The sequence below is a fragment of the Nelumbo nucifera genome, chromosome 3 (genome assembly GCF_055504915.1).
Source record: "Nelumbo nucifera cultivar China Antique chromosome 3, China Antique-T2T, whole genome shotgun sequence".
NCBI classification, from domain to species: Eukaryota; Viridiplantae; Streptophyta; class Magnoliopsida; order Proteales; family Nelumbonaceae; genus Nelumbo; species Nelumbo nucifera.
In genome coordinates, this window is record NC_142651.1 from 21537274 (window position 1) to 21561328 (window position 24055).

General features: G+C 41.1%; 1 protein-coding gene and 1 pseudogene across 2 annotated transcripts; one reads left to right on the forward strand and one right to left on the reverse strand.

The window, feature by feature from the left end:
- The first annotated feature begins 3040 nt into the window (after positions 1-3040).
- On the forward strand, positions 3041-17499 carry LOC104601258 (SUPPRESSOR OF GAMMA RESPONSE 1-like). The gene is made up of 7 exons (XM_010264544.2): positions 3041-3273; positions 13613-13754; positions 15425-15611; positions 15701-16200; positions 16392-16544; positions 16677-17078; positions 17187-17499. The coding sequence occupies exons 1-7, from the start codon at positions 3266-3268 to the stop codon at positions 17271-17273; spliced, it is 1479 nt and encodes a 492-aa protein (XP_010262846.1). The 5' UTR covers positions 3041-3265; the 3' UTR covers positions 17274-17499.
- A 3870-nt stretch (positions 17500-21369) lies between these two features.
- On the reverse strand, positions 21370-22618 carry LOC104601266 (ESCRT-related protein CHMP1B pseudogene; annotated as a pseudogene). Its single transcript, XR_016083513.1, has one exon. The product of XR_016083513.1 is annotated as an ESCRT-related protein CHMP1B pseudogene (transcript).
- Positions 22619-24055: the final 1437 nt, after the last annotated feature.

Here is a 24055-nt window from a genome sequence, read left to right on the forward strand (position 1 = left end):
CAATTATCCCAAAAATCTTACAGGCGAGAATGACGATGGTGTCCCTTAACGTAAGCCTGGCAAGCATAGGCAAGGCTAAGCCTGTGTCAGACCGTGACACAGGTGTCACAAGTGTTCTCTTCGCCGCGCCATCAAGTGCCATCCATCGTGCCTACAGCCGCCACTCTAGTGTCCAAGTGTGTGTCTTGGGTGGGCTATGCATGTATTTTTGTATGGGGGATTGCCAATGGCATTCTTGTAATTACCTAGTATGATTTTTCATCCTTTTGATGTATCTTTATGTCACTCCCCCAAAAGTTTAACGTACTCTTTGAGGGGAGGTAGGTAGTCGAGTGAATCAAGAGCATGTAAAGGTTAAGCATGAGATCCCCTCGACACTGAACTGTGTGCTTATGCTTGCCATCCATTAATGCAATACAAGTTACCTTTTGTCTAATTTGTGTGCCATCTTTGTTGCCTTTTCTTGTGTTGTTTCTTGTTGCTTAGGCTTACTCGCCACATTTGAGTGTCGCACGGGGCCCCAACGACTAGCCCCGTGACATAGGGGTATTTCGAGCCTCTTGGGTCTTGGGCTAAGTTTTGCTGGTGGATAGCCCGATGAACGAAGCCAGCCTGACGGACATAGCCTCTTAGGTCTAAGATTTTCTAGTGGGTAAAGCCAGTCCGCTGGACAAAGCTTGATGGACATAGCCTCTTGGGTCTATGCTTTGCTTTGTCCAGCTTTGCTGGTGGATAGCCCGATGAACAAAGCCAGCCTGATGGACATAGCCTCTTGGGTCTAAGATTTGCTAGTGGATAAAGCCAGTCCGTTGGACAAAGCTTGATGGACATAGCCTCTTGGGTCTATGCTTTCCTGGTGGATAAAGCCAGCCCTCTAGACAAAAGCCTGATGGACATAACCCGATCCGATGGACAAAGCCAGCCCACTGGAGTAGAGCCCAATGGACAAAGCGTGGCTGAGTAGAGCCCGATGGACAAAGCCATCTTGCCTAAGTAGATGGACAACCATCCATCAATCTCTAGGCTATCCATCAATCTCTCGTTCGATCTCTCTCTCTCTCTCTCTCTTCCTCTAGAATTGCAGTGGCAGACTCACTCTTCTAATCAGATCGACGGGTTGAGCCTAACAGACAAGATAGGCGGAGAGGGAGACAGTGGGAAAGTGGAACCGAGGAAGAAGGGGAATGTGTGAGAGAGGTCAAAGTCAGAACGATGGGTTGGGCCTGTCGAGCTGAGGCCTGACAGATGCAAGACGAGGGGCTAAGATTAGCCAGGTCTTGAGGGGTGACTGAGAGGGTAGCGGTGGCAATGGCGATGGCGATGGTGGTGGTGCTTTTCTTGACTAGGGATGTCAATTTTCCCCTATAAAATCGGGGCCCTGCCCCGCCTCAAATGGGGCAGGTTTTTCTCAACCCTAAACGGGGACGGGGATGGGTTTTGTATATAATTCCCCGAACTCGCACCTGAACCCGAAGGTAAAATTAGTAAAATATCTATAGGTTTAATATTGATATTTAAAATATCTCTAAGTTTTTCCTAAATTTTTAAAATCTTAGAATCCCATAATTCCATTTTTGAAGTACCCGAAAGTATTATAATTCAATTCCTAAAATACCCCCAAATTCCTATTTTGTATGTATAAATTGTCCACAATAAATAACTTTTAAGAAATTGCCTTGGAGCGAGAAAAATTCGGGGATTACCCATCCTCGATGGGGAGTGGATGCCCCACCCTATTGCCATTCCTATCCCTAACTAAGATCAGCCAGATCTTGGGAGAGTAGGGAGAATAAGAAGAGAGAGAGAGTGTGTCTGGGAGAGTAGGGGAGGATGAGGGCCTAACTAAGAAGAGAGAGAGAGTGTGTGGGAGAGTAACCATTGTAGTGGCGGGATAGGGAAGGGGAAAAGAAGGCAAGAAGAAGAAGAGAAAAGGAGACTAAGGGAGAGAGAGGGTCTATGGTGGCGGAATGGACGAATTGAAGAAGAAACAAAAGAAAGGGAAAGAGCAGCGGAGAGAGAGAGGGAGGGCAACTGCCATTATAACCAAAGGGGAGAAGAAGAAGAAGAAGAAGAAGAGGAAAGAGAGAGAGAGGGAGGGGGGTTGTGCAAGCATGGTTCAAAGTATCGATACAATACACTCGATACAGAGCATATCGTATCATATCTTTTGAAAAAAGTACGGTCCGAAACACCTGATACTAGGATTACATCTAATGCAACACAACGGAGGATATCTGAATGGTGGTTGTCTAAATCATGCAACACAACTATTTATGTTATTGAACTCTTTTAACAACAAATATTAGGATTACATCTAATGCAACACAACTAATTTACTTTATCACTTTTTTATTTTATTATTATTTTTGCATAATTTAATTTCATATTCCTTATCAGCCCCTGCAAGGCAGACCCCCGCCCGCTATTGATAAAAATTTCATGACCAGTTCACCACTCACCGACCGAATTGACTTTGGCAAAGAGGAAATGGTATTTGTTGAGGGTGGATGTTAAGGCCACTCCATAATGGCTCTGTCATCCAACGTAAATAGCACCATTTCGTGACCGGATTTACTCTTTACACCTGGCGCCTCACACACATCCTATCATACATTGGGAATTATTCACGGTAGATGTTTCTAATTCACGGTGGATGTGCCTGTGAGGCGCCCATTTGCGAGGATGAGATAGCTTTAGCATTTCCTCCTTTCCTAATTCACGGTAGATGTTCCTAATTCACCACCATTTCCTCCTTTCTAAAATTTTTGCCTCCTCACGGTAGATGATTAAGCCACGTGTCCTTTTTCTTTGAAAATTTTTGAACGTTGGATGACATGGCTTTAGCATCATCCACCGTGAAAAAACGAGAGTACCTACTCGACCGACGTCACGTCAGGTCTACTGTTGGACAAAAGTCCAATCAGCAGTAGGTCAAGCTGAAGTAAGAACTCGTCGGTCCATCTTCTGAAGAAGTTTTGTCAGTGCGGTCGTGAAATTACTATACTATCCTCCCGTACCCATAGAAAGAACAAGAGCATTGTTCAGCGAACGCGCGACGTGACGGACGTTTGCCATTGTAAAATTTTCTCAATCCAATTCGAAAGTCGAAAGTTTTACTTTTCTGAAGAGAGGTGGTAGAGACTAGACCCTCTTCTCTCCAACTTCTATCATCCGAAGAAAAAGCAGCAGCAGAAGAAGAAAGAAAGCAGGAATGCAGATGTCTTTGTTCGCTTAATCTGCCTACGGTCTACCCTTTCTTATTAAGATGGCAGGGTACTCCTTCTTTCCCTCTCTCTCTCTCTCTCTCTGGTATCATATTCCGGCGATTGAATGAACTACTTGAGAAGGGTGCTTTTAGCTTCTTCTTTGTGGATTTTACTTGATTGTTTTGGAGATCAAGAAATAAAACAATACTCAGGAAAGGACACTTAGATTTTACTAAAAGAGGACAATCAGATATAATGATGCCAAGTTCTGCCTTTTGTTGTTCTGACGGGAATGAGATATCCCCTTTGTTTTGATCTTTAATCATGTCGATCATCACCCATGGTTCATATATATATTTTTTTCCGGTGTCCATCTTAAGAAAACAAATAAATGAAGAAATTTTCAGCTACTTGATTTTAAATGTTGAGGTTCCTCCTAAAGAGCCTAAAATATCAAGTCGTCTGCACTGTTTGCGCGGTTAATCTGAACAGTTGCAATAGGTATTATTTCTGGCGCTCTAGCTTAAATGACGGTCAAGTTCATTTGAGTGTTCTCGTTAAGTATTTGCTTTGAACAACGAGAGTGATTGAGCGGTTGAGGCCAAATTTTCATCTAAAGTAATGGGTTTCAAGTTTTGCTTCACGTTGGCTTTATGATTATCTTTCATACCCAGAAAACCTATTTGTTAATACTCCATATCCCATGAACAAAACCACTTCTTCACTGTCCCCCCCCTCGGCAAAGCAAGTAAAAAGGAAAACAAGAATGGGTCTAATATTTGTATGGTCTTTCTTGGTTAGGAGTATTAAAGGTTTATACGAGTCACTGGTCCTATTCAGTATGAAAGACCAGATCGTTTACTTTAGTCATCTACACTAGATCTTGTTTCATTTACTAGATGACCCTTGAAATGGGTTATGCACACTTAGGTTATTATATAATGTTGACAGTCTTCAGCTTAAGTTTTGAGTTGTTGAAGGGTACCTTAAGTTCAACTTTTCCTTCTCCAATGGACCAATACGACTTGCATTGCTAGTGGATTTATGGTCCATGTCTTGTTGTCATCTCTGAAGCACTGAAACTTGTCAAGAATATCTTGCTAGCCTTTCTTATGCATTTGAAGACAGATTGTAATTAGATAAATAGATAATCTGCAATATTGTTTGGATATTTTGAACTCTGTTCAATGAATGAGTTGCCTTCTTGTGTTAGACTTCAGAGCATGCCTTGTATGTGTGACCTTTCAAGTTGAAAGCCTTCTAGTAAGAAATTTATTACTTTTTCCAGCAAAAATATAAAGTTAAATAGCACTTCAGAGATAGTGGTTTTCATAACCAATGAACCATGAAAAAGAAAACTTAGCCTTAGGGTTTGCATACACATTGCTTACTCCTTTTCAATTTTCACGGTTTGAAGATGGGCTAAGGAAGCAACTGGAGCAGATAATGAATTGACTAAGGAACATGTTGTGTTATTACTTCTGGTGGAAAACTTTGATTTATGAACTAGTAATATTAATCATTTTTGAGTAATTGTAGCATTACTTTCATCTTGTTTTTTATATTATTTTTTATAAGCAGTGTAAAAGTATTGTATTAATAATCAAAAGTAGGCAAGGTGCTCTCAACTCAACTCAACTCATGTACAAAAAAGTGCCTATAAGTATGCACAGATCATATACATTAGAGCATTTACAAAGCAATCGAAACAGAAGGGATCAACACTGATCAGCAAAGATATGGACAGACACTCCCACAAAAAGCTTCAAGCTACCAGCCCAACTAATCAAACTCCTCTCAACCTTCCCTATTGTAACTTCCACTGGTTCAGCCTTGGAAATAAATAACCTCTGATTCCTTTCCTTCCACACTGACCAAAATGCTGCAAAAAGGAGACAATTTGACAGGAACTTGCCTCTAACTGGGAAGGAACTAACCCTCCAACCAGACATGAGATCTGGAACTGAGAGTGGAGGGACCCATCAAGGCTTGAAGAGCTTTGCAAAATGGCACCACACCTGATAAGTATAGGGGCGGTGAATTAGCAAGTGTTGGATGGACTCCGAGGCTGAACCATACATGCTGCAAAAACTATCAATCTCCATTCCAATTGACAAAAAAAAAAAAAAGAAAAAAATCAACCTCCATTCCATGGCTCAAAAGAGCTTCAGCAGTCTGCACCTTCTCCGGTGCAGCCAGCCACACAAAAAATTGGATTTTGGAAGGGACTTGAGCACTCCAGATCCAGGACCAAGCTACTTTTTGACCTGTGCCCAGCAGAGCTAAATAATAAGATCCTGTAGAAATACCAGATTTTTTCTGGATGCAAACTCTAGCAGCCCTGATGCTGATGTCAGGCTGGTCCGTTTGTAAAATGCTTAGCAACTCACCCAAGATTTCAACATCCCAATCGTTTGGGTTCCTTTGGAACCTTGGAACCCACACCACCTGACCATTAACCAACTCAAGAGTCTTGACAGCACCATCTTCATCAGGCTAAGGAAAATAGTGAGGGAAAAGCCTCTGCCAGCAGCTGATTAGCACACCTGAAAGAGATGTGATTTTGAAATAAAGGGAGCAGAGCCATTATTTCTTTCCAAATGTGTTAGGAACTGCCTAACTTAGGGACTCTTTCGAGGGAGCCTGCCTCCAAAGAGAGAGAGAGAGAGAGAGAGAGTCCCTGGGCTCAGTTTGAACTTGGCCCTCTTCTGAGAATGATGGGAGGGTGGTTGTTGTTATTGCTCCTGTTTTTGGCCATTTCTTTAATAGGGATACATGGAATACAGGGTGTAATTTTGATGTTGCTGGGAGGTCCAGCTTGTATGCCACTGATCCGATGCGCTCCACAATTCGAAATGGGCCGAAGTACCTCGGGCTCAGTTTGTTCCACCGGGTGGCCTGCTACTGAAACCTGCTTGTATGGTTGTAATTTAAGGAAGACTTGCTCCCCGACTTGGTACTGGGCAGGCCTATGTCTTTTGTTGTAGGAGTCCGTCATCCATTGTTGGGCTCGCTGGAGGTGGGATTTGAGATCTTGTAACACCCTATCTCGTTGGAGGAGTTGGTCTTCTACTGCGGCTACTGCTGTAGACCCCTTCTCATAGGGAAGTAGGGGAGGTGGGTCCCGACCATATAGGGAAGGGAGTCATTCCGACTGCACTGTGATATGTGGTATTGTACCACCATTCTGCCTAATGAAGCCACTTGAGCCACTAGCGGGGCCTTTCCCCTGCATAGCACCTTAGGTAGGTTTCCAAACTCCGGTTGACCACTTCAGTCTGTCCATCTTTTTGAGGGTGGTAGCTGGTAGATTTTAAGAGTTGCACTCCTTGTAGTCGAAAAAGTTCTACCCAGAATTGACTCATAAAGATAGGGTCGTGGTCGGAGACAATAGAGTTGGGGGTACCATGCAGTCGTGCCACCTCCTTAGTAAAAATTTCAGCTACCATGGAGGCTATGAAGGGGTGGGGCAGAGGGAGAAAATGGCTGTATTTGGTGAATCTATCAACTGCTACGAGAATGGCGGACTTGCCATAGGAAAGGGGAAGTCCCGTTATAAAGTCCATGGATATATCTACCCATACTTGTGTCGGGATTGGGAGTGGTTGTAGCAGTCTCGCTGGAGACTGGGTATCCGCCTTATTTTTCTGGCAAATGACGCATTCGGCTATGAATTTTTGGACCGAATTTCTCATGCCTTTCCAATGGAATTGGGTGGCTAGTCTCTTGTAAGTGCGTAGGATCCCTAAGTGCCCTCCTACTGGGGATGAGTGGAACAATTCCAGGAGCTGCTGAATATGGGCTGAATCCTGTGGTATCACCATTCAGCGTTTATATAGTAGCAAGTTGTTTTCCACTGTGTACCCTGGGTGGCTAGTAGGGTCTTCTTGGATCTCTGCGCGCAGCTTGCACAGTTGTGGGTGCCTTTCAGCTTCCTCCCTTGGCTGTCCCATGATGGAACATGTAGGGCCTGTGAGAAGTAATGGGAACAGTTGTGGCTGGCGTGACAATGCATCTGCCACCTTGTTAGCGTGCCCAACCTTGTATTTAATGTCATAATCGTAGCCAAGTAATTTGGCTATCCATTGTTGCTGTTCCGGGGAGAGTACGGACTGTTCCAACAGAAATTTCAGGCTTTGGTGGTCAGTTCGTATGATGAATCTCCTTCCCAGGAGGTAGGGACGCCATCTCTGAACTGCAAGAACAATTGCTATCAATTCGCGTTCATATACTGATTTGGCCCATTTTTGTGCGGTCATTGCCTTGCTGAAAAATGCTCATGGTCTTTCTTCTTGCACGAGGACTGCACCCACTCCTTGGCTTGATGCATCACATTCAATGATGAAGTCCTTTGAGAAGTCAGGAAGTGCGAGCGTTGGCGGGGAGGAGACAGTTGTCTTGAGTGTCTCGAAGGCTTGTTGGGCATCCTTAGTCCAGCAGAACCCATCTTTCTTAAGCAAACTAGTCAAGGGGGCAGCAATCAGTCCATACCCTCTAATGAATCGCCGGTAGTATCCTGTTAACCCCAAGAAGCCTCGTAACTCCTTAACATTTTGAGGTCGGGGCCAGTTTGTCATGCTTGAGATCTTTTCTAGGTCTGCTTCTACCCTGCCGTTCTTGACTACGTGCCCCAAATAATGTACTTGTGTTTGTCCAAATGCGCACTTTGACTCCTTTGCAAGGAGCTTATGAGTCCTTAACAATTCCAAGGTGATTTGTAGATGTATTAGGTGTTCGTCTCATGTAGCGCTATATACAAGTATGCCATCAAAAAATACAAGTATAAATTTGCGCAAATGGGGTCGAAATATGTCATTCATAACGGCCTGGAATGTAGCTGGCGCATTGGTCAGCCCAAATGGCATAACCAGGAATTCATAATGCCCTTCGTGTGCACAAAAGGCAGTCTTGTGGATGTCTCCTTCATGGACCCGAATTTGATGATATCCCGATCTCAAGTCTTGTTTAGAGAATATGGTGGCCTTGCCAAGTTCATCCAGTAGTTCATCGATTACTGGTATCAGAAACCGATCCTTCACAGTTATACTGTTCAGGGCCCTATAGTCTATGCAAAACCGCCACGTCCCATCCTTATTTTTCACAAGTAATACTGGCGAGGAAAATGGGCTTTGGCTGGGTTGTATGATTTTTCTATCAAGCATCTCTTGCACTTGCCTCTCAATTTCCAGTTTCTGAAAAAAGGGGTAACGATAGGGTTTTACATTTGTAGGTGCAGTCCCGGGCAGCAAGGGGATGTGATGGTCATGGGCACGCTTTGGTGGTAGTTCCTTAGGTTCTTGGAAGATCACTGAGAACTTCTGAAGGAGCTGTTGTAGTTGTGTGCGGCCCTCTTCGGATCTGCTTTCTTGGGCTAGAATGGGGCCATTTGTGTGGGAGTCTATCTGCATTAAAACGATGTGGGCTGGGTTTGCTGCTTGCTTCCTTAGGGAGGCGAGGCTGATAGGTCCTAGGCCCTTAGATCGTTGCCCTTGAATATGTACTTGTGAGCTGCCCATTTGGAAATCCATGGTGAGGCGGGCCCAATCACATATCACCGGCCCTAGTTGCCTTAACCATTGGACTCCGAGAACGACATCTGCTCCACTGATTTCCAGGGGGTGTAGATCCACCTCGAACTCATGTCCTTGTATCCTTATCTTTAATTCTGTGCACGTACTGTCACATACCAGGTTGCTCCCATTAGCTACATGCACCCGAAAGGCAGCACATGGTTGGACTGGAACCCCTAGTTGCCTGACCAAGGTTTGGGTGATGAAATTGAGGGTGCTGCCACTGTCTATCAGAATCGATACATGGCGCCCCTGTATCAGTCCGGTTACTCGCATCGTTTGAGAAGAAGCAAGACCGGTCAAGGCTTGCAGGGATACTTCTGGGTATTCCTTGGTCTCTGGTACCCATTCTTGGTCATCCCTTGGCTCCTCAATGTTGGCTGATTGCTCGACATATTCAGTTTCAGGTTGCAGGAAGAAAACTTGCGGGACCTTACAACGATGGCCTGACCCGAACTTGTCTCCACATGCGTAGCAAAGGCCCTTTTCTTGTCGGGCTTGCATCTCAGCCCAGGTTAACCTCTTGGCTGAGCCGGGGCTTGAACCAGAGCTGGCATCCTTGCCTGTGATTCCTACTCCTGATCTGGGCTTTGGTTTACCCAAGATTCCAGGTTCTTGGTTGGTTACATCAGGTCTGATCGCAGCTCCCAGGGGTCGGCTGATCCTTCTTGCCCAGTTTATTTTGTCTTTATGTAATTGGGCTATTGCTGCTGCTTCAAGAACGGTGGTGGGCTGCATGGCTTTTACCTCCAGCCGCAATTCCTCCTTAAGTCCTCCAACAAAACTGCTGACAAGCGCGTTTTCTGGCCAGCCTTGCACGCGCACTGCCAATCTTTCAAACGTCATCTGATAATCTTGGACGGAGCCGGTCTGTCGTAGCTTAGCGAGGCTTTCGTCATAATTCTCAAAGGCTGAGACCCCAAATCGCATGGTTAAGACGTCGGTGAAGTCGGCCCAGGTGGCCCTTGGGTGTTGTCGCCGGTACCATTGGTACCAGACGATCGCCTCTCCTTCCAGGTGTGCAGAGGCTAGTGGAACACGATCAGGGCCTTGTGTGTCGTGGTAATCGAAGCATCTTTTTGTTCGCAGAAGCCAGGAAGTGGGATCTCCTCCTGTGAAGATGGGAAACTTGATTCTTGCAGTTCTTGATCCACTTCGATGACCGGTGTCACTGCGTTCTTCCTGAATTTGCGCAGGTGGTGCCTGTGCCAGTCTTTCCAGCAAGGATGCAAAGCTTTCTTTGATTTCTTTGACATCGGCTGATATTCTTTGCATTTCTCCTTCCATGTAATCGACTCTGTTCTCCATTGCTGATGATGTTGTGCTTGGCATCTTGGCTCTGAATTGGCTCTGATACCAACTTGTTAGGAACTGCCTAACTCAGGGACTCTTTCGAGGGAGCCTGCCTCCAGAATGAGAGAGAGAGAGAGAGAGAGAGAGAGAGAGAGAGGTTGTATTCCCAATTCAATAATCCCATTCGATTATAGCCTGTTGTTATTTATACACTGCTGTTATACAGCTGTTACAGTTCTGTTGTACCAGCCTCTCCACTTGTCAGTCCACTTGTCTAGTTTGTTACAATCTTTGATCTAGTGGTTGGCTGTTAGTTACAATCTTTAAAGGCTGTTGTGGCCTTTTCTTGTACACTTGTATTTCTTTAGTTTGTGTCCCAACAAAATGCTTGTTCCAAAGGACGGTTGTGGTACACGGGAAACCCAATCCATTGGGGTACTACCATATTTGCATTGGATGACTTGGCACCAGAGATTGTTTGGTTCCTCCCCAAATCTCCACAGCCATTTACAAAGAAGGGCATTGTTCATATGAAGTCCCAAGCAACCAAATGCAGCTTCTTTGAGTTTGCAAATGGAGTCCCAAGCAACCAAATGCAGCTTCTTCTCATCATAGTGAAAGATAATAGATCGGGAGGCTGGACAACAACCTACCCTTCCACCTAGAGAGCTTTTTCTTGCATCTCTCAGTGACTGGATCCCACAGGGAGCTAGATCTGTATTGCCCTCCGAGCGGTAAGCCCAGATCTTTAGAAGACAAAGAACCCACGCTGCACCCTAAAGTATTTGCTAATTCAACCATCTGAGGCACCTCACCCACTGTGATGATTTCGGTTTTTTGAAGATTAATCTTCAGCCTAGAGACCGCTTCAAATTAAGAGGCACCTGAGAAACATCAAGTCTGCTTGAGCAGCTCTTGATAAACCTAGGGTGTGATCTGCAAATTGCAACAAAGATATCATTGGACCACCAGTTCCAACCGAAAATCCTTCTAAATAGCCTCCTTCCACTGCCTTGTTTATCATTCTGCCCAGAGGATTCACTACTAAAGAGAATAGGAAAGGTGAGAGAGGGTCACCCTGCTGAAGTCCTCTTTCCCTTTAAAGTAGCCTTATGAAGCTCTGTTAACAATGACTGAAAACCACAGATCACTAATACAACCATCTATCCACTTCCTCCAAACCACTCCGAAGCCCATCCTGGTGAAACATAATTAACAAAAGGCCAATGCACATTGTCATAGGCCTTTTCTAAGTTAATCTTGCCAAACCAAGCCAGACTCCCCTTGCTGGAGTCTTGAATCAATGCACTCACTTGCAATAAGTGGGCCATCCAGAACCTGTCTCCCATCCACGAATGCACCCTGTGATGGAAGAACTTCCCCATTACCTTCCTCAACCTATTCGCCAACAATTTAGAGATGACCTTGTAGAAGCTGCTGATCAGCCTGATAGGTATGAAATTCCTCAATTCAGTTGCGCTGGCCACCTTTGGTATTTGAGAAATGAAGTTTGACCTTGCACCTTGAGAAAGCTATGCATTTTGTTGGAATTCCTTTCATCTTATAGGTAATATTTCAAATGGTATGAAAGCGAGATATTAATTCCTGTTTCATGAGTCTTGTTTTTGTATGTTAAACCCTGTGTACATGGAAAAAACTACAGACCACCGAACTGGTATACAACTTAAGGCAACTCTCAGTTGTACAAATACATGTCCTTGCTAAGTTGCTGGGCATCTTATTGGTTTGCTCCAATTAACAAGTATATGTTAATGTTAATGTATCTTCTGTCAAAAACAATAGTATGTTAATGAGAAATTTTGAAATAAATGCTTTGAGGATTCATGACCTCTTTGAGTTTTTATGTGGAACTTGTAAGTACTTCTCATATGTTAAACGGGCACTGAAGTTTGAGGAAAAAAATAGAGAAACAAGAAAAATAAGATTTGTGACATCAATTTTAAACTCTTTCAAGTTCCAAGTGAGTCCTTGAAAGAACTGGCATTGAGGCTGAAGCTTTCACTAAGGTGCAAAACAGGTATGCTAAATGGAAAATGATGTGGTGGTCCATACTGTGTACATTCACAACAATTTTCTCATTCAAGATAATGCAGTTATGATTAATCTAGATATTCTGAAGCAAAGAAAAAGGATGCATAACTCCTTGGTGCGGTTTTTGTGTTTAGTGTACACCATTGACAATTGGCATTGTAATGGGAACATCTGAAATTAGCTTGTAACATTTTCCTCTCAAATAAAAAAAAAAAAAACATCTAATGGAGTTGATACATTTAAGGGTGGGGGGACGAGGGGCTTATTATAGCCATGTTCTCAAGCCCTATTTGAGAAGGAGACTCTCTTAGGGCTGAGATCCTTGTGGCTCTGGAAGGTGCCCAAAGAGCAAGGGAGCTGAACTTAAGAAAAGTGGTTTTTGAAGGTGACTCAGAGGTGGTGGTGAGATGGCTAAAGGAAGATAACTCTGGCATTTGGAACTACAGCAATGAAAAGAAAAAATTTAAGTGGCTGACTAGGGACACTGAGGTGAAATTCAGTTGGGTAAAGAGAACTGCTAACTCACTTGCGGATGGGTTAGTCAAGCGAGGCTGAATAGGTGATCTCTCTTTTGGGCTCATTTCTAATCTTGTATTTCTGTTTTTGCTAAAATGGGGGAGTTAAGAAAGTTTACTTCCCCCTCTCTTGTAATTAAAGTTCCTTATTATTAATAAATTCTGCTGTTATTGATAAAAAAAAATCTAACATTAAGGCCTGTTCGTTTTCAGGTAAATCACTTACCCAGGTAAGTGTTTCTCAGGTAACACTTATCCAGGTAAGTGCATTTACCTGTGTTCTTTTCTGCCTAGGTAAGTTTTCCCTGTTTCCATTTTTATCCTTGTATCTTTTTGTTTGTAGTGGCTGTTTAATGGCATTTTTGTCTTATTAAATTTAGTGCCTCTTGGTGGGGAAGTAACTTACCAGCTGGGAAAGGGTAAGAATTTTTGGGTAAATGGTCAAAAGACTTACTTGGGGGAAAGTGCCATTACTGTGGGTCCCATATTTGCCAGAAAAAGAACATGGGGAAGTTGGTCAGCTTCCTGTTGGCCAACTCCCCCCTTAATATATATATATATATATACCTGAAAATGGAAAAGGGTAAGAGTTTTTGGGTAAATGGTCAAAAACTTACTTGGGGGAAAGTGCCATTACTGTGGGTCCCATATTTGCCTGAAAAAGAACATGAGGGAGTTGGTCAACAACACCCCCCCCCCCCCCCAAAAAAAAAAAAAAAAAAAAAGAAAAAAAGAAAAAGAAACCTGAAAATGGATGGGGCCTAAATTGATAGTTCTGGTTACTTCAGACTTTGTATGAGAAAAAACCTTAGTGTCCTAAACATGTTTGAAGTTTCATACTTTCAGTTCCTCATCTTGCTGAAGTCTTATTTCCATCTAATCTTTTGCTTTAATGTTTTGAAGAACAACACATATTTACGTTTTTTATTATATTGTAGTTAACTACAGCTAACTTTTGCCTTTTGTAACCATGTAGGACGTCATGGTTGGTTGATGGCAAAAGAATTGCAACAAAAATCAAGAGTGCATCTGCAACATGTGATCCTAGAAACATCAAATGGAAAAGCAACCCAACAAGAGCCTGTCCAAAGTGTAACCATATTATTGACAACAATGATGTATGATTCACTAAGTTTCATAGGTTTTCTGACAATTCACCAATGTTGCATGGACAAAGACATGGGACTTGAATCTGATACATATCCAGGAGTCCGATTTTTTGAACAAAAAAGTGGGATTCAATACATCTCATATAATTGTTATTTTATCATATATTAAATATTATTCTTAAAACTCATAAAGCTATTCAACCATAAAAGTATTACAACTTAATTAGTTAAATTACAATTGACAAGTTAATAGCTGTTTTTCATGGTTATCTTAATTTCAGTATTAAATGGAAAAAAATCTAATTATTGATGGGTCCTGAGTTATAAATTGGGAAAATACAAATACTAGTCCCCTACCTGACAGTTTAAATGGTTGGACCACTGTTGCATAGTCATTTAAAGGTGGGGTGTCCATCAACATTGCAATTCACCTGTTTTCTCCCTTAATGAACAACAGAAATTAGTTAGAGGAAATCTTTGATTAATAGTTTCCATTTACATAATATTAGCTATGGACAACATTGCCAAATTTAGATGCCAGGAACAAAGTAAGACTATACATGGCAAATGCCTGTCTATGACATTTATTAGAATTAATAAATTAAAAGTGGAATACAGGGAAAGCATATTGTATGTATTTGATGATAGTGGGCATAGCTACTTATAATTATGTATTAGGAGAATAATGTTTATGGACATGTTCTTTGCTTAATTCTAGGAGCATAGAAATTGTTAGACAGGGCATCATGTGACAACTTTTGTTATAACATGTATTTTGGTCTTTTTTTTATCAGTATATCAATCTTTATACTATGGTACTGCTCATCTACCTTTAAACAGATTCTTGTAGAAAATACTCTGACCCTCTAACTTGTAGAATCTAGTTTATGCAAACAAGAGAAGCATTTTTTTTCTTACTTATAAAAAAAATTATTGTTTTCTCCCATATGAGGAGTATTCCGAGTATATAAGTGATTTGAATTATGTAGTAGATAGATTAAGGGCCTGTTTGGCAAGTCTTTTTGTGAATAGATGCATTGAGCTTTTGACATAAGATCTGGGCAGCCCGAAGACCATTTGACAGATGCGAATCTTTCCGTGCATCGTTTTGGGTCTTTCCGCGCGAAATTAAAACGCGGAAGACGCGGGAAGCTTCATTTGGAGCTTCCCGAAATCAGCCCAAAATGGGCTTCCCGCGTCTTTCTGGTGCCCCGTCTTTTGGCGGCGAGATCTTCTGTGTGCCAAACGGGAATAGACCGATTTTCACTCTTCCCGGCTTGTAAGCAGCCGAAAGACTGCACGGAAAGACGTGCCAAACGGGGCCTAAGTTTGTATGTAGTTGTCCATATTCCAATGTTAATTCTTAGAAAGAGCTAAGAGCTGCTGACAAAACCAAGTCAACTGGGATTTTCTGATATACTGAGTTGATATAGAAAAGGAAATTTCTGTTGCATTTGTCCATCCCTGCATTTAAGTTCCCATCCATTGCCAAAAATTATAGTTCTAAACCAGGGTTATCATTTATTATTTATATGCCTGCACTACTTTATCAGAAAAATGGAAAAACGGAGAACAAAAATGAAATAAATTTCTGCATATGTTGCTTCATCTTCCTTCATTTCCAGTTCCCTGTGGGATTGTACCTGTGTTAAAAGTATTTAAAACCTCTCTATTTTCAGATCACCCAACAGTGGCCAGGTTTACCCAGAGGTGTGAAATTCGATCCATCTGATCAAGAGATTATTTGGCATTTGCTTGCAAAAGTTGGTGCATCAGGTGTGAAACCTCATCCTTTTATTGATGAGTTCATTCCAACTGTCGATGAAGATGATGGAATCTGTTATACCCATCCTCAAAACTTACCAGGTCAGTCACAAATTACTGTGTGCATGTTGATTCTTTGACCATTAACTATGGCCAACTGACTTTTGTAAGGAAAAAATACTACTTTTTAGGTGTTAAGCAAGATGGAAGTGTGTCCCACTTCTTCCATCGGGCAATTAGAGCTTACAGTACTGGAACACGGAAACGGAGGAAAATACTTGATGATGACCTGGGTGATGTCCGTTGGCACAAGACTGGGAGAACTAAACCTGTGATTTTGGATGGAGTACAAAGAGGATGCAAAAAGATCATGGTTCTCTATATGAGCATGGCAAGGGGTGGAAAACCTGAGAAAACTAATTGGGTGATGCATCAATATCACCTTGGCACTGGGGAGGATGAGAAGGATGGAGAGTTTGTTATTTCTAAGATATTTTATCAGCAACAGGCAAAGCAAGGTGACAAAATTGAAGGAGACCAGCCTCTTGATATTGCTGAAGCCATTGTTGCAAAAGTTGATCCAGTTACTCCTAAATCTGTGACTCCTGATCCACCTTGTACTGAAAGGTTACATTCTGATCGTGGACATGAACAAGAATCTACATTTAATTACATGGAACCCTGTGGCCAGGTAAAAGTGGGGGAAATGAAAACCATCTAGCACTCGTAATGTATCCTTTCTGCTATTCATACAATATAAAGATTAAAGAATTTGCTATTCATGTAGTCATTTAAGATTGCTAATATATAGATATAGATCAATAGAGTGATGAATCTGCTATTTATTCACTTATTTATCTTAATTTGTTTGTGCTACATAAGCATCATGGGAAAAGATCTATAGAAGTTGGTTTGCCACCTGGGTTGGATGAGCTTGACTATCAAGATCACAGAGTAGAAGATTGTGAAAGGCCGCATTCTGACCTTGATATTGGAAAAGAACCAGAATGTAGTCACCTCACAACGTTTTCCCAGGTAGAAAACACTCATTTAACAAATAATTTCTGCTCTCACATTTTGCCACTGAAATTTTGAAATGAAAGTGTCTCCTTCCTAAGATCCTATTAGTTAGCTGATATTTGTAAGTCATTTGCTTCTGCTTTTCAGCATCCCGAGACAAGGTACTTGGAAGATGAGATACAACCTAAATTGGAAAAACCCGATGGTCGAGGTTCCCAGAAACTGGATGAACATGATAATGACATGGTGGACAATCATGAAAATCAAAATGGGGAAGATCCAAAATGGTGGGAAGGTGAATCACAGTTCCTGTTAGATTCTCAGCAGCTCGTGGAAGGACTGTCTCTGTGTGATGAACTTCTTCAGAGCCAGTCCTCCAGTGGGGATGGAGATGGCAAAGAACAGAAGGAAAAGCCCCGCCTGTCTGATTATGCTCAAATAGGGGTAGAAGATCTTAAGAGGGACCTGGAGGAGTGCCAAAAGTTGAGCGTTGTTGATCCTGGCAATATTGAGCTTGATACACCTCCAGATTTCCGGTTGAGCCAGCTTGTATGTTTGACCCTCTCTATCTAACACTGTTTTTTATGTTGTTGTTTCGAGTATTATTGTCCAATGGTGATCCTCAGATCCTAAAGAAATTTGGAAATGCTCTTGTAGGAGTTCGAGTCACAGGACAGCTATACTCCATGGGTTGGGACCAAAGTGGGGGCTGAATGGAGTATGGGTGCCAATTTAACTCAATGATGCTCAAGTGGATTTACATTTTTGTATATTTTTTTGTTATCTATTTATGAGTTTCACTTATCTGAGAGGATGTCCTTTACAACATTATCCTCAGTAAACCAGAAACAGAAAGACATTGCATTGTTTTGACTTTTGAGCGGACTCCACTTATAATGCTGCTGTAAAGCTCTTTGATGCTTGAAACCATGTGTGAATTACTAATGCATTTTGGTCTATGTTCTTCTGAGGGTCAGGGTACCAAACTCATCCAAGCATGTTGTCGGTTTCTGTGCTAGATGTCCATGAAACTGAAATAAAAACATCCAGGAAAAATTATTCAATCTTTCCTTATTATTAACACCCCTTCCTCTCTCTCTTTGATACGTTCAGTTCGGTATTCTATTGTTAAATTACAGAGTTGCAGTTATAAAATTGTAATCTGTTTTTGCATATTTCGTTTTCCCATTGGTACGAACTCTCAGAAATGTAGCAGAAAGAGAAGACGGGGAAAGGGGCTCTTCTACATTTTGGAGCAATTCTTTTTGTTCTTTTTACCTGTTTTACGTGGATGGAACTTTGAGCTGTTACTTGCAGAGGAACTTACACTAAATCCTGAGACCCCTCAACAAAATGGGAACAGGCCGGTGTTTACACTAAACTAAATTCAAGGCATCACATCAACAAGAGCGTTTGTATTAAATTCAAGGCATCACATCAACTGGTTTCGCATTTCATTGGAGGGTGGTTGTTCTTGGAACTTTGAAGGGTTTTCCTTCCTAATTGGCTCATGTTTCATGACTTTGAGTTCCCTCAACAAAATGGGAACAGGCCGGTGTTTACACTAAATTCAAGGAATCGCATCAACTGGTTTTGCATTTCATTGGGGGGTGGTTGTTCTTGGAACTTTGAAGGGTTTTCCTTCTTAATTGGCTCATGTTTCATGACTTGAGTTCATGCACGATGAGACTGGATCTTCTCCTCACTGGGCGCCTCACACCAATCTCACAAGCACATCCCACCGTGCATTGGGAATACTTCTCATACTAATATGTTATTATTCATGGAGAAGTACGAACAGGCCCAATGCAAATTTCTGAATTTCACTGCAGAGCTATAAACATTTAAAATGTCAAAAACCCCCACTCCATTGGGCCTAAAAATTCTGACCCTAGGCTGAACCGTCATTATTCCCAATGCATGGTGAGATGTACATGTGAGGTCGGTGTGAGGCGCCCAGTGAGGAGCAGATCCCAATTCATTGAGTGTAGGGGTACTCTAATCGTGAAGATGTGATGGGTTCATGCATCTCTGTACATAGGCATGGGCAGTGGGTCACAGTGGGTGTTAATGGAATCAAATGTAAGTACGTGCTACAGCCTACGTGGTCTCAAAATCCAAAAGATATGCTTGTTTGATCCGTGCAGAAACCTGTATTCTCCATACGGATGTATGAACAAAGCTTAAATCAACACGCTTCAGCAGCACATTAATATTTAATAATAACACTTCTCGTATGTTTCAGCTTCTACTCGGCATCTTTCTTTTCCAAAGCATTGTATAATAATATAGCAAATTCATTCCTGACTGTTTATTTGTTGATGAAAACTCTTCTTCAATATTAATATTCTTTGAGGTCCAGCCGTCCAACGTGGTTTTCCCAAGCACAAGCAGCCATATTGGACCGAATCAACCACCATAGAAGTTGACAGGTTTGCATATAGATTATAGAATCTAGAAAGTTGTTTTTCTATCTTTAAGGTGGGATCATTGATAAGAAAGATGTATGATCACAAATCATTGATAAGAAAGACATATAGATTATAGAATCTAGATGGTTGATGTAAATGTATGTAGCTAATTTGGCATTATCTCCATGAAAGGGATATTTCTCTCTTCAGTAAGAGTCAAGATCAAGTTGCTGGCGCCTGACAATCCAGTTGAGCCATATGCAAGAGACTTAATTTAGAGACTAATTTATTTATTAAAGGATTCACCTAAGCGATTAGCTTCCTATACAACCATACTGAAAAAACCAACTTCTGCCTAAAGAAACAAAATGACTGCTTTATAATGTTACAATGCTGTGTACCACCCTACGAGTTATTGCAGTTTAAATCATCTCTAACAGAAAGAAGCTCTACCTCAGAATACCAAAGCTTTCCATATGCCAAATACTCTCTGGAGCTAAACACCCTTTGTAAGATTAAAGACAAGGATATCTACTCATTCACTAAGCAGAAATTGCGTGATCAGTCATAGAGGAGGTCAACAATTAACTTCCCGATCCGTCAATTGAATTCCAATTTCATTTTCAATTTTCAACAATTCAACTATTCTTCCTTTTTTTTTTTTAATCAACAAGTTCAACTATTCTTTGCACCAATGTAAAATGGAATATCAGTAAAGAACCTCATTTTACGTCCATTCAACTAGATCCACGCATCAACCCAAGCCTTTCCTTGTGTGCAGTCACCTTGTCTAGCAGTCAAGGTGCCTACTGACAAGGTCACTTAGCCTGAATGCCATGACTAGTATCAAAAGGAATCTATCCAGGCAACTAGGCAACTGCCTAAGTCATAAGGTGCTAGCCTAATATGTATATGTATATTACTTGTATTACTTACATTTTGTCTTAACATTTTACTAGAACCAAGGGTTTTGACAGGAGTGAAAGAAAGAAGGATGAAAATGTTCTTTTTTCTACAAATATTTCCTCACAGATATTAAATAGAATAGGGCTCTATCCCTTATTCTATTTTTCTTTATATTTACACTCTTGAATTTTTTATTAGTATAAAATTGTATCCTTCTTTAGTTGCTAATAATATTTTGATATTACTTACATTTGTCTTAACATTTTACTAGAACCAAGGGTTTTGAAAGGAGTGAAACAAGGATGAAAATGTTCTTTTTTCAACAATTATTCCCTCACAGATATTAAATAGAATAGGGCTCTATCCCTTATTCTATTTTTCTTTATATTACACTCTTAAATTTTTTATTAGTATAAAATTGTATCCTTCTTTAGTTGCTAATAATATTTTGGTATTCTTCAATTAAAAACTAATTATACAATGATGTTTTGTTTGAAATATAGAAAGTAATAGATTTAAAATGTCACTTTCTTTCAGATACGATTTGCCATGCACTGAAATGTAATTGTCTTATATAGTAAAAAACATTGCTTTTTTTCAATATATATATATAGGTGTACAGAACTAGGGAATTAAACTATAATTTAATTTTCTCTTTGTCAAATTCTATCACCTTCTACCATCATCAAGTTGTTATTTTTTTTTGATCGATCCATCGTCAAGTTGTTTTCAACGATTCAAGTGTTGATCCTGAATCAACAAATATTAACTAGGACTGCTCCAGTTTAATTTTAAACTGGCCTTTGTCCTTCACAATTGTGCAATCCCATAACCAATGCCATAGTCCATGGGGTCAGAGAATGTTAATGGCATATAGACAAGACTCACTACTTGCAGGTTTCATCTCCATTCCATGCTTTCATTGAAGACCAAATATTAACCTTCCCTTGATAAAAGGGCATGGAGTACCTATCCTTTCCTGTTACCAATTATGTCTCATAAAACAATAAGATCAATATACAATTTCAGATTTCCAGTCCCTTGAGCTAAACAAGATTGATAAGTCCAAATTTGGCTCATTGTGGGCAGACAATTGCTCACTCACTCAGGCACATTACACACATGATATGATAAATATTGATCAACTATGACATTCTCCCATGTATATTTGGATCTCATGTTGTTACCATTGAAAGTGATCTGAAGCTGAAGTTTAGTAAACCAGGCAAAGCATGTGTTTATGTGAATTCTACTACTATAAACAACAAACAAAACAATCCCTTCAAGCTAACATGATGCAGGCAGAAATTGGATTCACCATACTAGGCAGATTGGTGCACAAGATTCAACCAAAATTTTGTGAAAGAAATCTATAAAATCGAGCCCATTAACCTAAATTGCTGAATACTCCCTACTCATGGAATCAAATCACAACCAGCAACTAAATAGACCCAGTATGACCAAAGATCAAAAACACAAATTGTTGAAAAGAAAGTAAAAAGGAGTACAAGAAATCAAATTAGTTCAAAGTCAACTAGAGATCTACCTAACATGACAATGCTCATTAAACAACAAATCCACTTAGAAGACAATTCTTTTTTCTTTTTTATATGTTTGACTTCTTACATCAGATCGACATGTACTTCAATCCAAAATCGACGGCAATTCATGTATCTGAGCCTTATAGAACTATACATATTACATTAAGAAACTGGAGGAAATAAAAGGAGGGAGAGATGGAGAACCGATGTTCTCACCCTCTGGCCTTGAGCTCGGCGAGGCGCCTAGCCAAACCATCTTCAGAGACCTTGTCCTCTGCCTTATTAGAAACCGGATGCGCTGCCGGCTGGGGAAGCCCAACAGAGACCTCTAAACCGTAATCATCAGCTACCTGTTGCATCAAACTATTAACCTCGGCTTCAGGCGTCGACAGAGAAGTGCTCCCAGCCATGGAATTCTCCATGAACTCGGCTTGAACCTCCATGTTCACAAATTGTTTCTCGAACTTGTCCATTGTTTCCGACATCTTCTGGAGATTCCCGGTCGCGAGAGACGACTCCAAGGATTTAACAATCGAGGTCATGGATTTGCTGACGGTGGCCATCTTGGCCTGCGTGTCGAGGCGGGCGACGACGGCGTCGAGGCGAGAGGCGAGGCGGAGGTAGTTCATCTGTTCGGTACGCTTTCGGATTGCGTTCTCTGCGTAGATACGAGCACCGTCCATGTTACCCTTCTCGATAGCTTTCTTGACCTTGAGTTTCTCGGATTTCTCGTCCTTCTCGCACTTGCGAGCTTGGCGTTGGAGGCTCTTCGACGTGAACTTGAGCTCCATGATCTGGTTCATTAGCTTTTCTGCATTTCCCATGGCGACGATTCAGCGAATCGATCGCGATCGATCGATCAATCTGTTAGGGTTAGGGTTTCGGTGAAGTGCCAAATTATTTTCTCTCCTGCAGAGTTTCAAGTTTAGTAGCTATTACGGTGGCCGGTGGCGGTGGGGCTCCACGATTAGCGTTTGAACTTGAACGAATCGAGAATCCGAGATTGTCATTCGTTCGGTTGGTCTGAAACTGTACCCATTATCCGATTATCCATATTGTACCCGAGTATCCGAGTTCCAATACTCGGGGCTGTTTGGCAAGGATTTCTTGGTAGATCTTTTATCAGCTTAATAGACAAGAAGACGGACTAAGCTGATGTTTGGAATAACTTTCCTTTATTTAAAAAACATTTGTATTTGATTTATCAGAAAAAGTGGATCACAAATGTCTTTTCTATTGTTGTTTAGCATCTAGTGCCATTAAACGCCATTAAATGCCATATCAGCAGAATAGTAAAATAAAACTTCCCTCAAAAGTTGGCTTACAAATAAACCGAGAGAAATGTTAATTATATAAAAAGGCTTACCAAGCAATTCGGATTAGCTGAATGCTTTGGCTGTTCATCAAGCTGTGGAACCAATGATGAGGTTTCACCTCAGTAATAAATTCATAAGTCCCACTGTGAAAGGTCGGCATGGAACCTTATCATTGGTTCAACAACTCAAGCGTTCAGCTAAACTTTACTCCTTACCAAATAGTATTTTGGAACAAATACGCATATGGCGATGAACTAGCACCAATTTTCAAGTAAATGAAAGTCATACTAAACACCATCTAAGTTTATGGAGTCTTGCTTTTTAAAATTCAGGATTATTTGATTGGCATCATGGTTTATCATACTACTAAAAACAGATGAGAAGACTATTTTTATTTTTTAGTGTGAAAAAATCAAAAGCTTCATTTGAAGCTTCCCGATTTTTGGCTTTTTTTTATCTTTCTTCACGCTTGTTTTTGGGTCTTTCAGTCTACACCATATCAAACGGAAAAGACCATCTTTTGCTCTTTTGAATTTTCTGCAAACTGAAAGATGTGCCCCAAGAAAAAATGTTTCTTTGATAAATAATTTAACCAAACAGCATTTCAAATTCTATTGAAAAGTTGTCAATGTAGCATCGAATTAACACCATTTTTCATATAAAGGATAATCAAACCAAACACTATCTTGAAGTTTGTAGTTTGTACAACCTTGCAAAGAGATGGATGGTCTATGTTTCTTGTTATCCAGCATTCCTTGCTGGGTGATGTCTCATGCCCATATCCTGATTTCCAAATTGGGTCAAATTGAAAGTGATGCCGGATCCACTCCAGCTCCGATCCGTCTCATGGCCAAAACTAGAGGTCAGCCATTTAATCACATTTCACAAACAACTCTTCAAGGAAAGGAATTGTTGTTGCAACTTGCAACGATTGGGTTTCGTGAGAGTGGGGTTCCTTGAATCATCAAAATGACGTTTATGGGGAGCCCATAACCATAAGGACTGGTGGGTGCTACACGCTAACCTAGCTAATTAGTGGGTTAGTGGGGGATTAGATGATGATGGGTTTGAAATTTGAAAGGACAGATTTCTTTTTTTTTCTTTAATTTGTAACTTTTGAGCTAATGGGTTAGATTTTTAAGCACAGTAGGTTTATTTATACATGAGTGTTATCATAATCAACAGTTATTAGTATGGGATGATACATGAGAGTGTTATAAATAAGCACAGTGGCTTTGATTTGCTTGATGTAGCCTGGCCCTTTCAACAGCCTGAGGCTCTATAACTAGAATAAGGTCTCATTGGAGAGGAATCCTATCACAAGCAACAGATTAAAGGCATAGAATAAGAAA